Source organism: Herpailurus yagouaroundi, unplaced genomic scaffold (genome assembly GCF_014898765.1).
Source record: "Herpailurus yagouaroundi ecotype Mexico unplaced genomic scaffold, PumYag 163, whole genome shotgun sequence".
Taxonomy (NCBI): domain Eukaryota; kingdom Metazoa; phylum Chordata; class Mammalia; order Carnivora; family Felidae; genus Herpailurus; species Herpailurus yagouaroundi.
The window spans coordinates 67,637,743-67,653,019 of NW_024412404.1; the positions used below are offsets into that span (position 1 = coordinate 67,637,743).

Sequence of the window (15,277 nt, forward strand, 5' to 3'; positions counted from 1 at the left end):
CAGCCCCCACCCCAGGCACTGACCCCAGGCACAGATCTGCACCCCCCGAGGCACAGCCTCCAAGGCCGAGGGTCTCCCCACAGCCCACCGTCCGGCTGTGATGAAGGATGGGGCCTGGGGCTGGAGGGGACCCAGCCGAGAGCAGCCCCAGGTTGGCCAAATCGTCCCTTCTGGACAGGGGAGCGTGTCCCGCCGACAGGAGACCTAACAGCCAGGGGAGGCGCGGTACCTGGCCTGCTCCATGTCACAAAGGTATGTTTGCCCGACCACCTCTTCATGGTAAGTCGCTGCTTCTTGCAACTTCAAATCGGAACAAACTAGGGCAAGTCTAGGGGCAGGGGGACAATAAGGAGAGTTAATGGGGCCACACAGGACCTGGTGGATCAGAGTCAGGCTGTACTGGGACCTGATAAAAATTGGTAAACGGAAAAAAAAATGTATAATTTAGTGAGGTTTTCAGTAATGTTTAAACCCAAGCAAAATTACACAGGTGGCTCTACCAAATTTCAGGCAGAGAAAATTTTAATACTCATTCATGTATTTTACTCAATACCTACTTATGGTCTCAGGGTCACCTTCAGAGGTAAAACTCCGGCACAGTGGCTGGGGCTCTGACCACCTCCCCCCTCAAGGAGAGAGGCTCCACTTTGATTCTGGTGTAAAATGGTTGTATTTTGAAATGATGTCAAGCTTGCGGCACAAATACCATAATTACTATACGCCCCTCGCCCAGATTCCTTCAGTGTGAACACTTCACCACATTTGCTTTACCGTTTTCTCTTCCTCCCCCAACACCCTATATTTTTTTCTGGATGATTTGAGTGTCGGCTACAGGCACAGTGGCCCTTTATTCTAACACTTCAGTGTGCATTTCCTTAGAACAATGATCTTCTCTTAAAGACCAGGTAGAAATTGTAAAATAAAATTACTATTTTATGTTCAAATATATTGATTGATTTGGTTTTACAAATCATAGGCACTGTTATTTATAGAAATAGTTGACTACAGAATTAATATATGAAAACGCTGTTTGCTTTTATATTGCTTCGGGGAAATTTTCATTTTAGCCACCTAAATGCTCCCCAGTTTCCCTGAAAATAAAACAGCTATACTGACCGAAGATGGTACAGATCTTTGAGGCTCTTGCTGTCTACCACGGAGGCTGCAATTAGTACGCCCAATTGCAGGACTGGGATGGTGAGCTCGTAAAGGGACATCTTCTGCAGGGCTTTGACCAAGTGGTCCAGATAATATAAACTGTATGTCTACATAAACACACAACAAACATGTAAGGTCAAAGAAGGGAGGAAGGTTAGACCACTACCTTCTAGGGTCTTTCTACAAAAACCTCTATCCTTCTCCATTCCAAGCATAGCTCTAAGCACACAGCAGGTGTTCAACAGTGTTTGTTGAACAACGAATGAATGAATGAATGAATGATGTGCTTCCTCCTCTCCTTCACTAATAACTTTTATCTTGTCATTTGAAATCACCCACAGTCTTCAACATCCAAGTACAGTTAAAGGTCCTCACAAGAAGCAATCCATTTATGAGGTGCCTGGGTGGCTCAGTTGAGCGGCTGACTCTGGATTTCAGCTCAATTCACAATCTCACAGTTCATGAATTTGAACCCCACACCGGGCTCTGTGCTGACAGTATGGAGCCTGCTTGGAATTCTCCATCTCCTTCCCTCTCTTTGTCCCTCCCCCACTTGTGCTCTCTCTCTCAAAATAAATAAGTAAACTTTAAAAACAAAGAAACAATCCATTTACATATTTACTCAAATTAATGTTTTTGTTAGATTTCTTCCACTAAAAACTACTGATCCATTAAAAACAGACTTTCTTTAGGAACACAAATACCTGCTTTAAAATTGAATATAGATCGAGAAGAACTAATACTTACAAAGATGAACTAGGTTTGACAAAATTAGAGAAGTTGGATGAACTATTTTTAAAACGCACTAAAAGCACTGAAAACTGGGAAATGCTGGGAAAAATCACTGGGCCGAGACCTGGAAGACGATGGGTGTCCAGAGAAATTAGCCTCACATATTGGGGTACATTTGTCCTGGGCATGTCTGCTGATTCAAGAGGAAGCTGGGAGGCTGAATGATGCTTCTGATTTTTTTTTTTTTTTTTTTGGTAGGGTGGAGGCAAAAAACTGGAGTTGAGGGCCCACTGAAAGCTACATGTCCCGGCTGGTTCCCAAAGGGCTGCACCTTACGGTTAAGGGTGATCTAGAAGTAAAGCAGCCCCTTCAGGAACTTCATTGAAACCCAGTGGTCTTTGGGTGGCCTGGAAAACGTGTGGTTCTTTGAGAGACTAATAATTGGTAAGCCCTGGTGAGGTTGATCAGGAAAGAGGGGTGGGAAGACACAGAAATCCCTACAGAGCCTACAGTCACTAAAAGATAATAAAAGGATATTAAGAACATTATGCCAATACATCTGAAATTTTATATTAAGTGAAAATGTCCTAGAAAAACACAATCCATCAAATTGTAAGAAGAAACAGAAAATCTGAAGATATGTATAACCATGAAATAAACTATATTCATAATTTATGACCTTCCCTTATAGAATAGGCCTAAAGGTTTTCACCAGGGAATTCTACCAAATTTAAGGAAGAAATAACAAAAAGTCTTATATAAATGCTCCCCAAGAATAGTTAAAATAAAAGGTGTGTGTAGGGGGGATCTTCTCTGGTGGTGAAAAGAACATTCTGGCTGACCCTGTGCTCTGGCGTCCCAGGTCAGAAAGGTTGTCTAAAGCCACAGGGAAAATGGTGGAAAATTCACTGTCCCCATTGCCAGAAAGGGCAACTACGGCTTTGTTCTTTCTTAAGCTCCCAATTTGGCTTCATACTCTATCTTGTACGGGCCTTTCTTCCTAAGTCTCGGCTAAACTCCTTAGGCTTAGCCTACTGGCCTCAAAAATATAGAGAGGTCGCATTGCCTGCCTGCCTCCTCGTCACGACAGTAATCACGTATGTACTCCTATTTGGAATAGACACGATCAGTACCTCTCCACTCAACTCCATTCATACAATCAGAGAACTCTGCTAAGAGTCAATAGCAGAAGAGATACCAAGAGCCCATCCCAGCTTTAAGGAATATTCCCTTAATGATGTGAACCGAATGTTCTTTCTCGCAGCCGAAGAACCCGATGCCAAAAACTGAATTGTATGTAGACTTAACACCAAGCATTTATTATATTTTTGACGTAATAATTTTGACCGTAATTATTTTTACTATTTCTCTTAGTTAACCCAACACTGAAATGTAAAAAAGTTGAACTTCCCTTAGATTAAGCTCCATTAATATTATAAATGTTCTCAAATATTAGTTATTAATGGACAAAATAACTGAAATGGTGCATTACCATGTACCAGACTTAAAAGAAAAAAAAGTCTAGGGGCGCCTGGGTGGCGCAGTCGGTTAAGCGTCCGACTTCAGCCAGGTCACGATCTCGCGGTCCGCGAGTTCGAGCCCCGCGTCAGGCTCTGGGCTGATGGCTCGGAGCCTGGACCTGTTTCCGATTCTGTGTCTCCCTCTCTCTCTGCCCCTCCCCCGTTCATGCTCTGTCTCTCTCTGTCCCAAAAATAAATAAAAACGTTGAAAAAAAAATTTAAAAAAAAAAAAAAGAAAAAAAAGTCCTGAGAAGGAGAGATTCTCGTGGTTAGGCAGATAGGCCCTAGACGTCACCCCACGGGTCATCGTAAGAGGGAAGCAGGGAGGGACGTGACACAGAGGAGAGGACCCTGAGGTCGGAGACAGAGACGGGGGGGGGGGGGAACACGGCCCTGACCCAGAGACGCCGGGACCCCGGGAGCTGGGCGAGGCAGGGAGTCCCTCCCCTAGAGCCCCGCAGGGAAGGTGGCCCTGCTGATGCCCTGACTCAGGCTGGGCCAGACGGACTCTGGACGCCTGGGCTCCACAGCCGAGAGGAGAGACGTCGGAGGCTGCTGCCACCCGGCCTGTGCCGACCGCCACGGCCACGGCGGCCACAGACCCCGACACGCAGCTGCGTTGGCGTGTTCGGGGTGCTCCTGGCGGGTGGGGGGGGTGCTTGCCGAAAGGAAGGAAGTGCTTCCCGCGGACACCGGCAGTCGTCTGGGGAGAGCGGCGGCCGGGAACGCGTTCCTGGGGACGGTCCCCGGGCCTGACCTGCTCTGCGCCTTGGCCTGGGCGGCGACCCACAGGTGTCTCCTCGGCACCTCGCGAGGCCAGGCCTTGTCCCCGCCCCTCTTCTGGGCGTACTTCACGACAGGGAGGCTCCAGCTCGGGGAGACGGTTCGGGAACGCAGGCTGGCAGGCGCGTGGCCACGGCCCACACCACTTCTTTGAGTCAACTCACCGGCTTCTGGATGCTTGACGCGTTGACGGTAAAGTCACTTTTATCTTGTTTAAATACAGATATCGCTTCCTCGGGGCAGGAGTAGGAAGCCCACTCCTCTGTGCTGGCCGGTAAGTCCTCAAGCCGTTTGCCAGGAACCGCGGTTGGAAGCTGTAAAGCGGGGACGGCGCACTCGCTTTGGAAGCCGGCTGAGCTCGAGCAGACAGGTGGTGAGCCTTGAGAAGGCAGCGCATCCCTGGCGCCCTTGGGTTGGGTGCCGCCCGGACCCGCACCCCCGCCCCGCCCCGCCCCGAGAGCACCCCTGCACACGTCTGTCCTCCCTGGGGTCCGCGCCCGGGCTGTGAGCCACACCAGAGCCACATTCGGTTTCACAGGCAAAACCCGCTCTGACGTCACTCCCGAGGGCACGAAGACGGTGCTCTCTCCCCTCGCCCAACAGAGTCTACCCGGAGGCACCCCGGCTCGTGGTGACCCCACCACCGGCACATCCAGGCCCGGCCAGCGCCACGTAAAGGAGAGCACGGAGGACGTGGGGCCGGAGTCCAGGGGGAGCGCCCGCTCCGGAGGGCAGTCGGACAGGACTGCCACGCGAGCGAGGTGGGGCCCCACGTGACGAGGAAGCTGTCTTCCCACTCCTCCAGAGAGCTGCCCTCCCACCCGCACACCCTCTGCCGGGGGGTGGGGGGCACACACCCTGGGGCACCCTCCCGACGGCCCGGCAGCCCGGGTGTGGGTCCAGGCCCTCTTGCTTGGCCCCAGTCTGTGGCCTGGAGCCCCACTGTCAGGGTACCTGCTTGGGGTCTTTGCCCTTCTCCCTGTCCTCCTTCTCCTTCTCCTTCTCCTTCTCTTTCTTTTCCTTCTCCTTCCCTGGCTCCTTCTCCTTCTCCTTCCTCTTCTCCTTCTCCTTTTTAGGCAGTAGCAAATGTGAACTAGCTGTTGCTGCTAGAATTCTGCTTTCTGAAACTGATCTTCCTGCTGTTAACAAAGAAACCTGTGAAAAATGAAATCCAGGTTTGCAACATGAGGAACAGCCGCGAACGCACCCCTGCACACGCTCAGATCTGAGGGCAGCCAGTGGTCCTAACGCTCTGAGTGGCGACCTCACGCCACTCGTGTGCCAGGGCCACGTCGGTGAGCCCGCCCTGTGCACGGGTTACCGCAGCATCCCTTGGTGAGTGGGACATTTGGCCTCCAGGATGCGGGCGCGGTGGGGACACGGGGCTGACCTCCAAGGAGGGCTTGTCAGCTCTATGAAGTGAGTTCATGTCTCTAATTAAGAACACACATTGGGGCGCCTGGGTGGCGCAGTCGGTTAAGCGTCCGACTTCAGCCAGGTCACGATCTCACGGTCCGTGAGTTCGAGCCCCGCGTCAGGCTCTGGGCTGATGGCTTAGAACCTGGAGCCTGTTTCCGATTCTGTGTCTCCCTCTGTCTCTGTCCCTCCCCCGTTCATGCTCTGTCTCTCTCTGTCCCAAAAATAAATAAACGTTGAAAAGAAAAAAAAAAAAAAAGAACACACATAACTTTGGGGAGCCTGGGTGGCTCAGTCGGTTAAGCGTCTGACTTTAGCTCGGGCCACGATCTCGCGGTTCGTGGGTTCCAGCCCGCGTCGGGCTCTGTGCTGACAGCTCAGAGCCTGGAGCCTGCTTCGGATTCCGTGTCTCCCTCTCTCTCTGCCCCTCCCCTGCTCATGCTCTCTGTCTCAAAAATAAATTAAAAAAATTAAAAAAAAATAAAACAAATAGAACACACATAACTTGGCAGTTCTCCTAAAAGAAGCATAAAGAATCCTTGTTTGATGGGTGGTGGGACAGTGGGCTGGAGCATCTTAAAGCTGCTTTCCCAGTCCCGCCCGTCCTTCCCGCAGCCAAGGTTCCCAGCACATTTCTGAGGGGGGCGGGTACTGCCCACAGGAGGTCCTCAAGAACCAGAGACTCCAAGAGCTTCCCCGGGTGGGGGGCCCTATAAAGAGATGGTAGGGACAGGCCGTGCACAGAAGGTTCTGGAAGCCCAGCGGCAGGGCAGCTCAGGATTGCTGTGCCTGGGCCACCGAGGGGCAGGGAGATGCAAACACGGGCCAGCCGGCCGCTCCATTCACACGGGCTGTGGGCACCCCCGCCGGGGAACTTCTGGGCGGACGGACGAGGGTGCTGGGTGGGTTTCGGAGACGAGTGGCCTCGGCCACTGGAGCGGGCCTTCCTTGAGGGGTTTCTCGAGCAGGTGAGGCCCACGGGCTACAGGGAGAGGCTCGGACTCCCGTCAAGAGCTGGGGCCCCAGAAGGGAGCAGCCTCGTGCCTCACCTGCCAGATGCGCTTGAGGAACGTGTAGGCCATGAGGCAGTAGTCCTGGTAGCTGGCCGCGCTCGGGGACACCATCAGGGCCAACAGGGTGTAGGCGCGGGCCAGCGCCTCCAGCTGCCTCACGTTCCAAAGCTTCTCCAAGGAGACTGTCCCCGCAGCCTCGGACACTGGACTTTCAGGGGCTGTCTGAGCGGGCAGCTGTTCCTCTGCAAGACAGGGGTGCCCACGGCCACGAGTGTGTCCACACTCGGATGGCGTGGGCCCTTCTGAAGGGCACCTGGGGGCACGGGCGTCCAGGGCTCCTCCCCCAGCCAGCGGACCACAGGGCTGCCCGCTGGGGGCTGCAGGTCCCGGTGGGGGCCGTGAGGACACGCCCATCCCAGGCAGGAGGGAGCCCCCCACCCAAGCGCCCCGGTGCCACGGGGAGGGCGCGGCCCTGCGCGCTGAGCAGCTGACCGCGAACCAGAGCAGATAACCACTGAGGGGCGTCCGAGCCCACCCTCACCTGCCAGCTCAGGGGCGTCCCTGGCAGGTGTCATCGCCAGCAGGATGTGAATCGCCCACGTCAGGTGGAAAGTTACGTCCTCCATGGGAAACTGTTTGTCATACAGCCACTCGCTGAATTGCAGGATGTATTCTACTTTTTGCCAGTCACTCTCTGGCTTCTTTGGGATTGAACAAAAAGGTCAGAAGGGGTATGTGTTCACTCCTCGGCGTCCCAAATGCTGGACTGAGCGCGTCGCTGCAAGCGGGCAGAGGGCTCTCAACCCACCTTCGCGGCGCGGGACCCTCTGATGGGACCCAGTGCCGTCCACACTCGTGCACAACCTTTCCGTTGCTGATGGTCTTGTCACGAGACCAAAGCCGGGCAGTCTCCCGGCCCCCTTCCCACCCCACTGCGGGCGCCTGCCGGCCCTCCTGAGTCTGCCTGCCTTCAGTCTGTGCTCAGCTTAGTGCTTCCCCAGGCACTCATTCAAATGTGTCTGCGAGGCTTTCTCTGGACGGGTCTGTGGTTACCCAGGGCTCCGGGGTCAGGGAAGGAGGCTGTTCCGTCCAGCATGCAGCCCCAGAACCCCGCACAAAGTGAGTCGAAACTCACTGCACGAGGGACAGGGCTGCCGCTTCCCACCCCTCCCGGAGCAGAGACAGCCCAACTGATGTCTGGTCCACCTGCAGGGCCCCACACGCTCGCCCCAACCCCACAGCCCTCGCCTGACACCCAGGCCAGTGGGGGCCGCCATCCGCGGGCTGGGGAAGGCAGGACAGAGGAGGGTGGCGCTGAGGAGCAGGCGTTTGATTCTGGGTGTCGGGCTGGCACGCAAGAAGACAGAGGGGGACGGGCGACGGGTCATGGGAGGTGAGGTTGGAGGGGGGTCCAGGCCAGACACGAAGTTGTGAGGAGACTCAGGGTAGAGGTGGGGTTTGGCTCTGGTTGAGATCACTGGCGGGGGTGGGAGGGGAGTCGTGGATGGAGGGATCGGAGCCCTGAGTCCCGCTCTCTCCCCATTAAGTGGTTGGCGGTGGGGGGGGGGTGGCTGGGCTGGGAGGCGGGGGGACCTGGGAGCCCAGAGAAGGAAGCCAGACAGGGCAGGGGCAGGTCGGGGAGGGGGGGGCCTCAGGGTGCCCACGGCGGTCTTGGGGGCTTGGCAAGAGCTTTGCAAGGGAGCTGGGGGGGTGCCAGAGCCTGGGTGGGGTTTATGACGACACCATCTCTCAACGAATGGTGTTGGGAAAACGGGGCGCCCTCATGCTCACACCAGCCACAAAGTGTAACTCAAAATGGATCGAAGACTTGAATGTAGGAGCTGAAACAATGACGCCGTTACAACAAACACAGGAGTGGATCTTCGTGACCTTGGACCACGAGACAGCTCCGGGGACACAGTCCATAAACACAAGCAACAAAAGAAACAGAGTGGACTTCATCAAAACTACAAATGTTTGGGCTATAAACGCATCACCAACAAAGTGAAAAGCGCTTGAAAAGACAACGCACATATACGAATCTCCTATCTCATCAGAGGTTGTGCCCAGGACACATGAGGAAGTCCTACAACTCAACAATAAAAAGACAAACAACTAAATTAAAAAATGGACAAAGAATCTCAATAGACATTTCTCTGAAAAAGATAGACAGGGGCACCTGTTGGTTAAGCGTCCTACTTTTCAGCTCAGGTCATGATCTCACGGTTCAGTTTGTGGGTTCCGTGCTGACAGCTCGGAGCCTGGAGCTGCTTCGGATTCTGTGTCTCCCTCTCTCTGCCCCTCCCCCACTCACACCTCTGTCTCTGTCTCTCTCTCTCTCTCAAAAAGTAAATAAACGTTAAAATTTTTTTTCAAGCTAAAAAGATAGACAAATGGCCAATACATGCATGAAAATACATTGCTTTCTCTCTCTCTAAAAAAATAAATAAACATTAAAAAAAGGGGGGCACCTGGGGGGCTCAGTTGGTTAAACATCTGACTTCGGCTCAGGTCACAGTCTCACAGCTTGTGAGTTAAAGCCCCGAATCAGGATCTCTGCTATCAGCACAGAGCTCAGAGCCTGCTTTGGATCCTCTGTCTCCCTCTCTCCCTGCCCCTCCCCGACTCGTGCTTGTTCTCTCTCTCTCAAAAATAAATAAACATTAAAAATAAATAGATAAATAAACATTAAAAAAAAAGAAAGAAAAAGAAAATACACACATGTGTGAGTCACCCGGGAAGCACAAGTCAAACCACAATGGGACAGCACCGTCCCCCCCAGGACACTAGGTCAGAAAGCCAGCGGGCGGTGCGGGCCAGGGTGCGGCCACACTGGGGCCCTCGCCGCTGCTGGTGGGAAAGAGCTCTGGAGAGCCGTGACCGCCCCTCGGAAGGTCCAGTAGAGCTCCCCGGGCACCTTGCATACACTGCTAGGTCTGTGCCCGGGAGATACAAACGGGGCGTCCGTGCAGCGTCTTTCACGAGAGCTAAACATGGAAACACGCACACCCGTCAACAAAACGTTACCTGACAACGTCTGCACACAGTGGAGCCTTACCAGCCAGAGAAATGGGTGAAGCTCGGACACAGCCATAACCCAAGAGAGCCTGGACGCATTATGCCAGATGAAAGACGCCAGGCACAAAGGACACATCTTGTGCGACACATGCAAAACGGACAAACCCACACAGACAGAAAGGGGACCGCTGGCCGGCGGTGGGTGAGGGGACGGGCGCTAATGGGCCAGGTTTTCTGGGTGGTGGTGAAGCGTCCTCAAACCGATGGCAGTGATGGCTACGTGACCCTGTGAGTTCATGAAGATCCACCCTGCACCCCAAGAAACCAGAAACGAGGAACGAGGGGGCTTGGGGTCGGTGGGGACAGACAGCCTTTGCAAGGAGCCTGGTGCCGGGGAAGCCCTTCCCTGGAGGGTGGGGTCCACACTGCCTGGTCCCTTTGAACCCGGTGGGGACCCAGGTCCCAGGAGCCTCTTCACTGGCCGCTCAGCGCTGACCACGCAGAGCCTGTGTTTGGACCCAGAGCAGCGTCCTGACCAGTCCCCAGCTAACTGCTTCCTGAGGGACACACCACCCCTGGCTCCGTCGACAAACCTCACGGCAGGATTTGCTCCATGAGAGACACTCCGAGTAACAGAAAAGCCCCGTCAGTTACCTGGCGCTGGTGGCGTCCTCAGGACAAGCTCAGGGCCGTGACTGAGGGGCGGCTTTGCCCCCCAGCAGAGCCCCCACCTGCCGTGGGGTCACGTGGAGGCACCATCCCCTCCCCAAACCTGCCCTGCTTCACTCCAGGTGCGTGGAGACGAATGTCTGCCATGATTCTCGTCGTGGGGAGAGACCGAGACCCCCGAATCGCAGAAGGCGACACAGCCTGCTCCTCTGTGCCCGGTCCGGCCTCGGGCACCCCCTCTTTGCGGGCCTCACCCCCTCCCCCACAACCGTCCCCCGGGGCAGCAATGCGGGCGCTGCACCCACGCAGGGCCTCTCCCTCCACGCTGGAAGGTGCCACGGAAGACAGGGGTCTGTCTGCCTGCTCCCCTGCACTCGTGAGAAGGGTGCGTCCCCTCCCTGTGGCTGCGCCCCACGCCTCCGCTGGGCCAGGGGTTCCCCGGGCCTCCCTCCTCGGGCCCGCGTCCACAACTGAGAGGCTGACGTCACGAGCACCCAGGCAGACCTGTAAGGCTTGGATGGCGTTGTGATAGCAGGTCAGCTCGCCCTGCACACTCCTGGAGTTCAAGGCCAGACGGTGCCACATGTGTGCCAAGTAATCTTCACTTTCATCTTTGAATTTCTGTATTTCCATCATAAAATTCTGGCCAAGTTTGGCCTTCACGATGACCATGTGTTTGAAAATCAGGCTTAAAAAAAAAAGCAAAAGAGAGAAATTAATGCTTGAACTGAACGGTAAACAATTCAATATATAGAAGGCACCCAAAACTAAGAAATGTTTGTCCATTTTCCTACCTACAAAGACAAAACGAAACAGAACCTGAGTGACGTGGGGGCTTTTGTGTTGTGTTTTCCTTTGTCATGACTTGTGTGTTTTAAGTCCCCTCCCTTCTTGTGTTGAATTCCCAGAGGGGAAAGGGTGTCGCCAGTGGAGATGGGAGGGTGGGGCAGGGGGGCGGACGCAAGTTGGGGGGCCCCCGGTGGGGCGGGAGGGAGGGGGGGGGATGGGGTGCCCAGGAGGGGGGAGCGCTCACAGGCGGTGCGCTGTCCTCGGCAGCACCTGCACAGCCTCGTCCAGCACCTTGAGGCCCCCCTCCCAGTCGCTGCGGTCCGCGTAGCAGTGGAAGAGCAGGCCGTAGAGCGCGGCGCGCAGCGTCAGGTCGTCCTCGGCACCTGCGGCAGGAGAGGTGCTCGGGGCTCCGAGAAGGGGCAGCTCCAGGCCGCCCCGACCTGCGGGCCTCGGGGCGCCACAGGGAGGGCTCCCGGCACCATGTGAGAGCCCGGAAGCCGCGGACGTCCCTGAGGGCGGCGTGCGCCCGGTTTGTCACACGCATCGGCGACCCCACGGGCCTGACAACGACCCTCGGGCCAACGCGACAGCTGTCCGGTCGCGGGGGAAGGGGGGTCAGGGCCGCACGACAGCAGTCCTTTAGGACCAGCCGCGCCGAAGAGGCTCGTGAGGGGCTCACTGTCCCCCAGGCTGCCCCACTGCTCTTCCTGTCTCTGCATGGCTCACCTTCGAGGGGTGCCTCCTGAGCGCCCCCACCCCCTCCCCGGCCGGGCCTCCACACCCTCCACACCTGAGCTGGCTCAGACTTTTCGTTTTCCGAGCCCTGTCTCTGTTTCTGACTCCCGTTACTTTTCTACCTCGTGAGGGAAGAAGAATCCTTTCTGGAAAGCCCTGACCCGCACTGCCGGGCGTGGCTGCTGGCCAGGCCCGGCGGGTGGCGGCATCGGGCTGATGGACGGAGACCACGCCTTCCCGTCGACTTGCCACCAAACGTGCCACTGCACTGCCCAGCTTCAGCGCCCCCCTGTCCCGTGTAAGCAGAGGCCCCGTGGCAGGTATGGGGCCCTCAGCGGCAATAGTTTACATGGGTGACCATGTAGCCTTCTTGTCCTGTTTGGATGTCAGAGCAGGCCCAAGGACCCGGCCACACACACGGCCACACGGCCAGCACAGCACACACTGCCCGGGACCTGCGTGGCCTCTGCACCGCCAGTGCTGGGATCTCAGGACACAGGTGTCCCTGCGTCCACACCCAGGAGCAGGTAGATTCAGGCACGTGACTGGGTCAGCCGGTCAACCCCGATCAACTCGGGGGCCTCACGGTGGGGTCTGCCATTTGAGTCCCGACTGGCTCAGGTCCTGCCCTTGGCTCTGCATTTCTTTGATCTGTGCCAAGGAGCAACATCCTCCCTGGTCTGCCCTCACGGTCACTGTCACCGTCACGGCTCTGGACCGTCCACCGCTTTTCCGGTCCAGTCCCTCCCCTCAGGTACTGCAGCTGTCGTCCGGGGCCTGTGCGCCGGGCCCCCTCCTGCTCCACTCCTTCCCCGCAGGTCCTTCCGGGCGGGGCCTCGGGGTGGGGTCGCCACCAGGGAGGAAATTGCCGTGCGGAGGCAAGCCTCTGGGCGCTTGAGTGAGTCTGTTCCCGCAGCACAGCCCGTCCTGACCAACATGACTGCGTATCACAGAAGTTACTCACTGACTCACTTTAAAGTTCAAGAAGTAATCTTCCCACGAAACACCTGCTTGGCTCAATCGTACTTTCCGATCTTCCCCCTACAATCTGCCTTTTTCGCTACTACTAAACTGACCTATTTGATCATTTCGGTGCGTGGAGTTCAGCGTGGGCGGGGCCTGCACGCCCCCCCCCCGCCCCCCCCCCCCCCCCCCAGCCATACTCCGCCAGGAGCCTGGATCCGCGGCCCGGACTGCCGTCTGGAGCGTGGTGCTCAACTCACTCTTCAGTCACACACAGTCCTACTGTCTGCCCATTATCTTAAATCAACTTTATCTCCCAACAGACACGCAGTACTCGGGGAGGGGGCCCGCTGCCCCAGCCCACAGCATTTACGCCCCCAGTACACACCGAGACCTTACAGTAACAGGAATGGTGATGTTTTAGCAGTTAATCATCATTTTCTTTCTTTAAACATGAATTCTTAAATACGGTCTTACTGTTCTAAGTTCAGTTGTGTTTTGCTTTTGCTTTGCAGGAGTCCGTCTCTACGTTGGCTTTGGAAGTACAAGAACACGACTTATCTGCCAGAGTGATCCAGAGGCTGGGCCCCCCGGCGGCCACCACAGAGACGGCCACCACCCGCCCAGAGCCCTGCCCTGAACCCAGGGGCCGGACGAGGGGGCCTTCGGGCTTCGGGTTCCCTGCGCGCAAAGTGCAGGTTCCAGGAAGTTGTTCACAAACAGCACTCTGTGCCCGTCACACAGGAGCCGTTACTGTCGTGATGAAGCGGTCTGTGCGTTCGTGCAAGGAATAACAGCACGCGGCACCTCCCTTTCTCTGTGCTGCGGCCGCGTCTCGTGCCTACAAACCTGGGAGAAAATGCCCTTCGGGAGTCCCTCCGCTTTGGAAGTCCGCTGTAGGCCACTGGTGCAGAAGCAGTGTTTTTCCTTTTCCCTAAGGTGAAAACAAAGAAACCGTGCAGATATCGCAAAGGTGCAATTTATTCTGTCACCATTTTGATTTTTATTTGCCTCAGTATCTGAATACAGAAACGGAAGCCAAGTTCCTGAACTACTAAGCCGCAAACACTGAAGTCACATCTCACCCCTAAGGAAAGGCCCCCCGGTGCACACGAGAACATGCACAGGGACTGCCTCACGCAGCCTGCACCCTTTTTAATGACGAACACATCCAAATCAGTGTCAGAGCTTGAAATCAGGGGGACCAAAAGCACATTAGAAAGGACTTCTAGGGGCGCCTGGGTGGCTCAGTCGGCTGAGCGTCCGACTTCAGCTCAGGTCATGATCTCACGGTTCACGGGTTTGAGCCCCACGCCTGACTCTGTGCTGACAGCTCGGAGCCTGGAGCCTGCTTGGGATTCTGTGTCTCCGTCTCTCTCTGCCCCTCCCCGACTCATGCGCGCGTGCACGCGTTCTCTCTCTGTCTCTCTCAAGAATAAATGTTAAAACACTTTTTTAAATAAAAAAAAAATAAAATCAGATGTGAAAGTAGGACTATTATGACCTTGGAGAGATAAAAAGGATTCTAAGAGAAGGCTGTGGCCTAGCGCATACCGACACATTAGATCTAGAAGAAATGGAGAAATACTTTAAAACACATAATTGCCCAAGCTAACTCAATAAGAAATGGGAAACGTCAACAAACTTAAACAAGTAGAGACTGAATCAGTAATCAGAAATCTCCCAATAAAGACAAGTCCTGGACGCAAGGCTCATGGGTGGCTTCTACCAAACATGTGAACCATTGGCAGTAACCCTCCTCAACTTCCAAAAACCGAAGAGGAGGAAATGCTTCCGTGCCGATTCTGACGCGATTCTGACACCAACGTTACTTTGATAGCAAGTCCAGACAGAGACATCACAAGAAAATTACAGACCAAGACAATACTCTATGACTATAGATGCAAAAATGCTCAACAAAATTTAACCAATCAAATCCAACAGCGTAGTGAAAATATGATTCACCATGACCACGTGTATTCCCAGGAATACAAGGGTGGTTCCACGTAAGACCGATCAGTGTAATTAATCCAGCACGTTAACAGAATGAAGGAGAAAAACCACACGATAATCTCAACCGATGGAGAAAAGGTATCTGACAAAATCCAACAACTTTTCATCATAAAATCTCAGAAAACTAGGAATAACAGGAAAATTGGTCAACACATAAAAGGTATTTGTGAACAACCCATAGCTGACGCTGTGCTCAACAGTGAAAAACTGAAGCTTCCTACTAAAATCGGGAAAAAGATGAGGGAGTTTCAGCATTTTACTGGGCATTCTAGCCAGAGTAATAGACAGAAAACAGGATAAAAGCCCGCCAAACTGGAAAGGAAGAGGTAAAACTGTCCCTATTCACAGATGATACGGTCCTAGGTATAGAAAATCCCAAAGAATCCCCAAGAAAACCACTAGAGCAAATAACTGAATGCAGCAAAGTTGCAGGACACAACAATACAACAGTCAGTTGTTTTTCTATGT

The 15,277-nt window shown here is 54.6% G+C and overlaps 1 protein-coding gene and 1 pseudogene across 10 annotated transcripts in view; one reads left to right on the plus strand and one right to left on the minus strand.

The window, feature by feature from the left end:
* The window catches only part of CFAP46 (cilia and flagella associated protein 46), a 97,254-nt gene that overhangs the window by 36,761 nt on the left and 45,216 nt on the right, over positions 1 to 15,277 (minus strand). For all 10 annotated transcript variants that reach the window (XR_005793775.1, XM_040486859.1, XM_040486861.1 and 7 more), the window contains 9 exons: positions 13,646 to 13,730; positions 11,343 to 11,481; positions 10,814 to 10,997; positions 7,164 to 7,323; positions 6,659 to 6,864; positions 5,148 to 5,348; positions 4,358 to 4,507; positions 1,117 to 1,265; positions 230 to 328 (listed from right to left, as the gene is read on the minus strand). Coding sequence is in view for 9 of the 10 variants with exons in the window: in XM_040486859.1 (XP_040342793.1) it covers positions 230 to 328; positions 1,117 to 1,265; positions 4,358 to 4,507; positions 5,148 to 5,348; positions 6,659 to 6,864; positions 7,164 to 7,323; positions 10,814 to 10,997; positions 11,343 to 11,481; positions 13,646 to 13,730 (1,373 nt within the window). In the remaining variant the exon portion in view is untranslated. The remainder of the gene's footprint in view (positions 1 to 229; positions 329 to 1,116; positions 1,266 to 4,357; positions 4,508 to 5,147; positions 5,349 to 6,658; positions 6,865 to 7,163; positions 7,324 to 10,813; positions 10,998 to 11,342; positions 11,482 to 13,645; positions 13,731 to 15,277) is intronic.
* LOC121037420 (phosphatidylinositol N-acetylglucosaminyltransferase subunit P-like) lies at positions 2,698 to 3,180 on the plus strand (annotated as a pseudogene).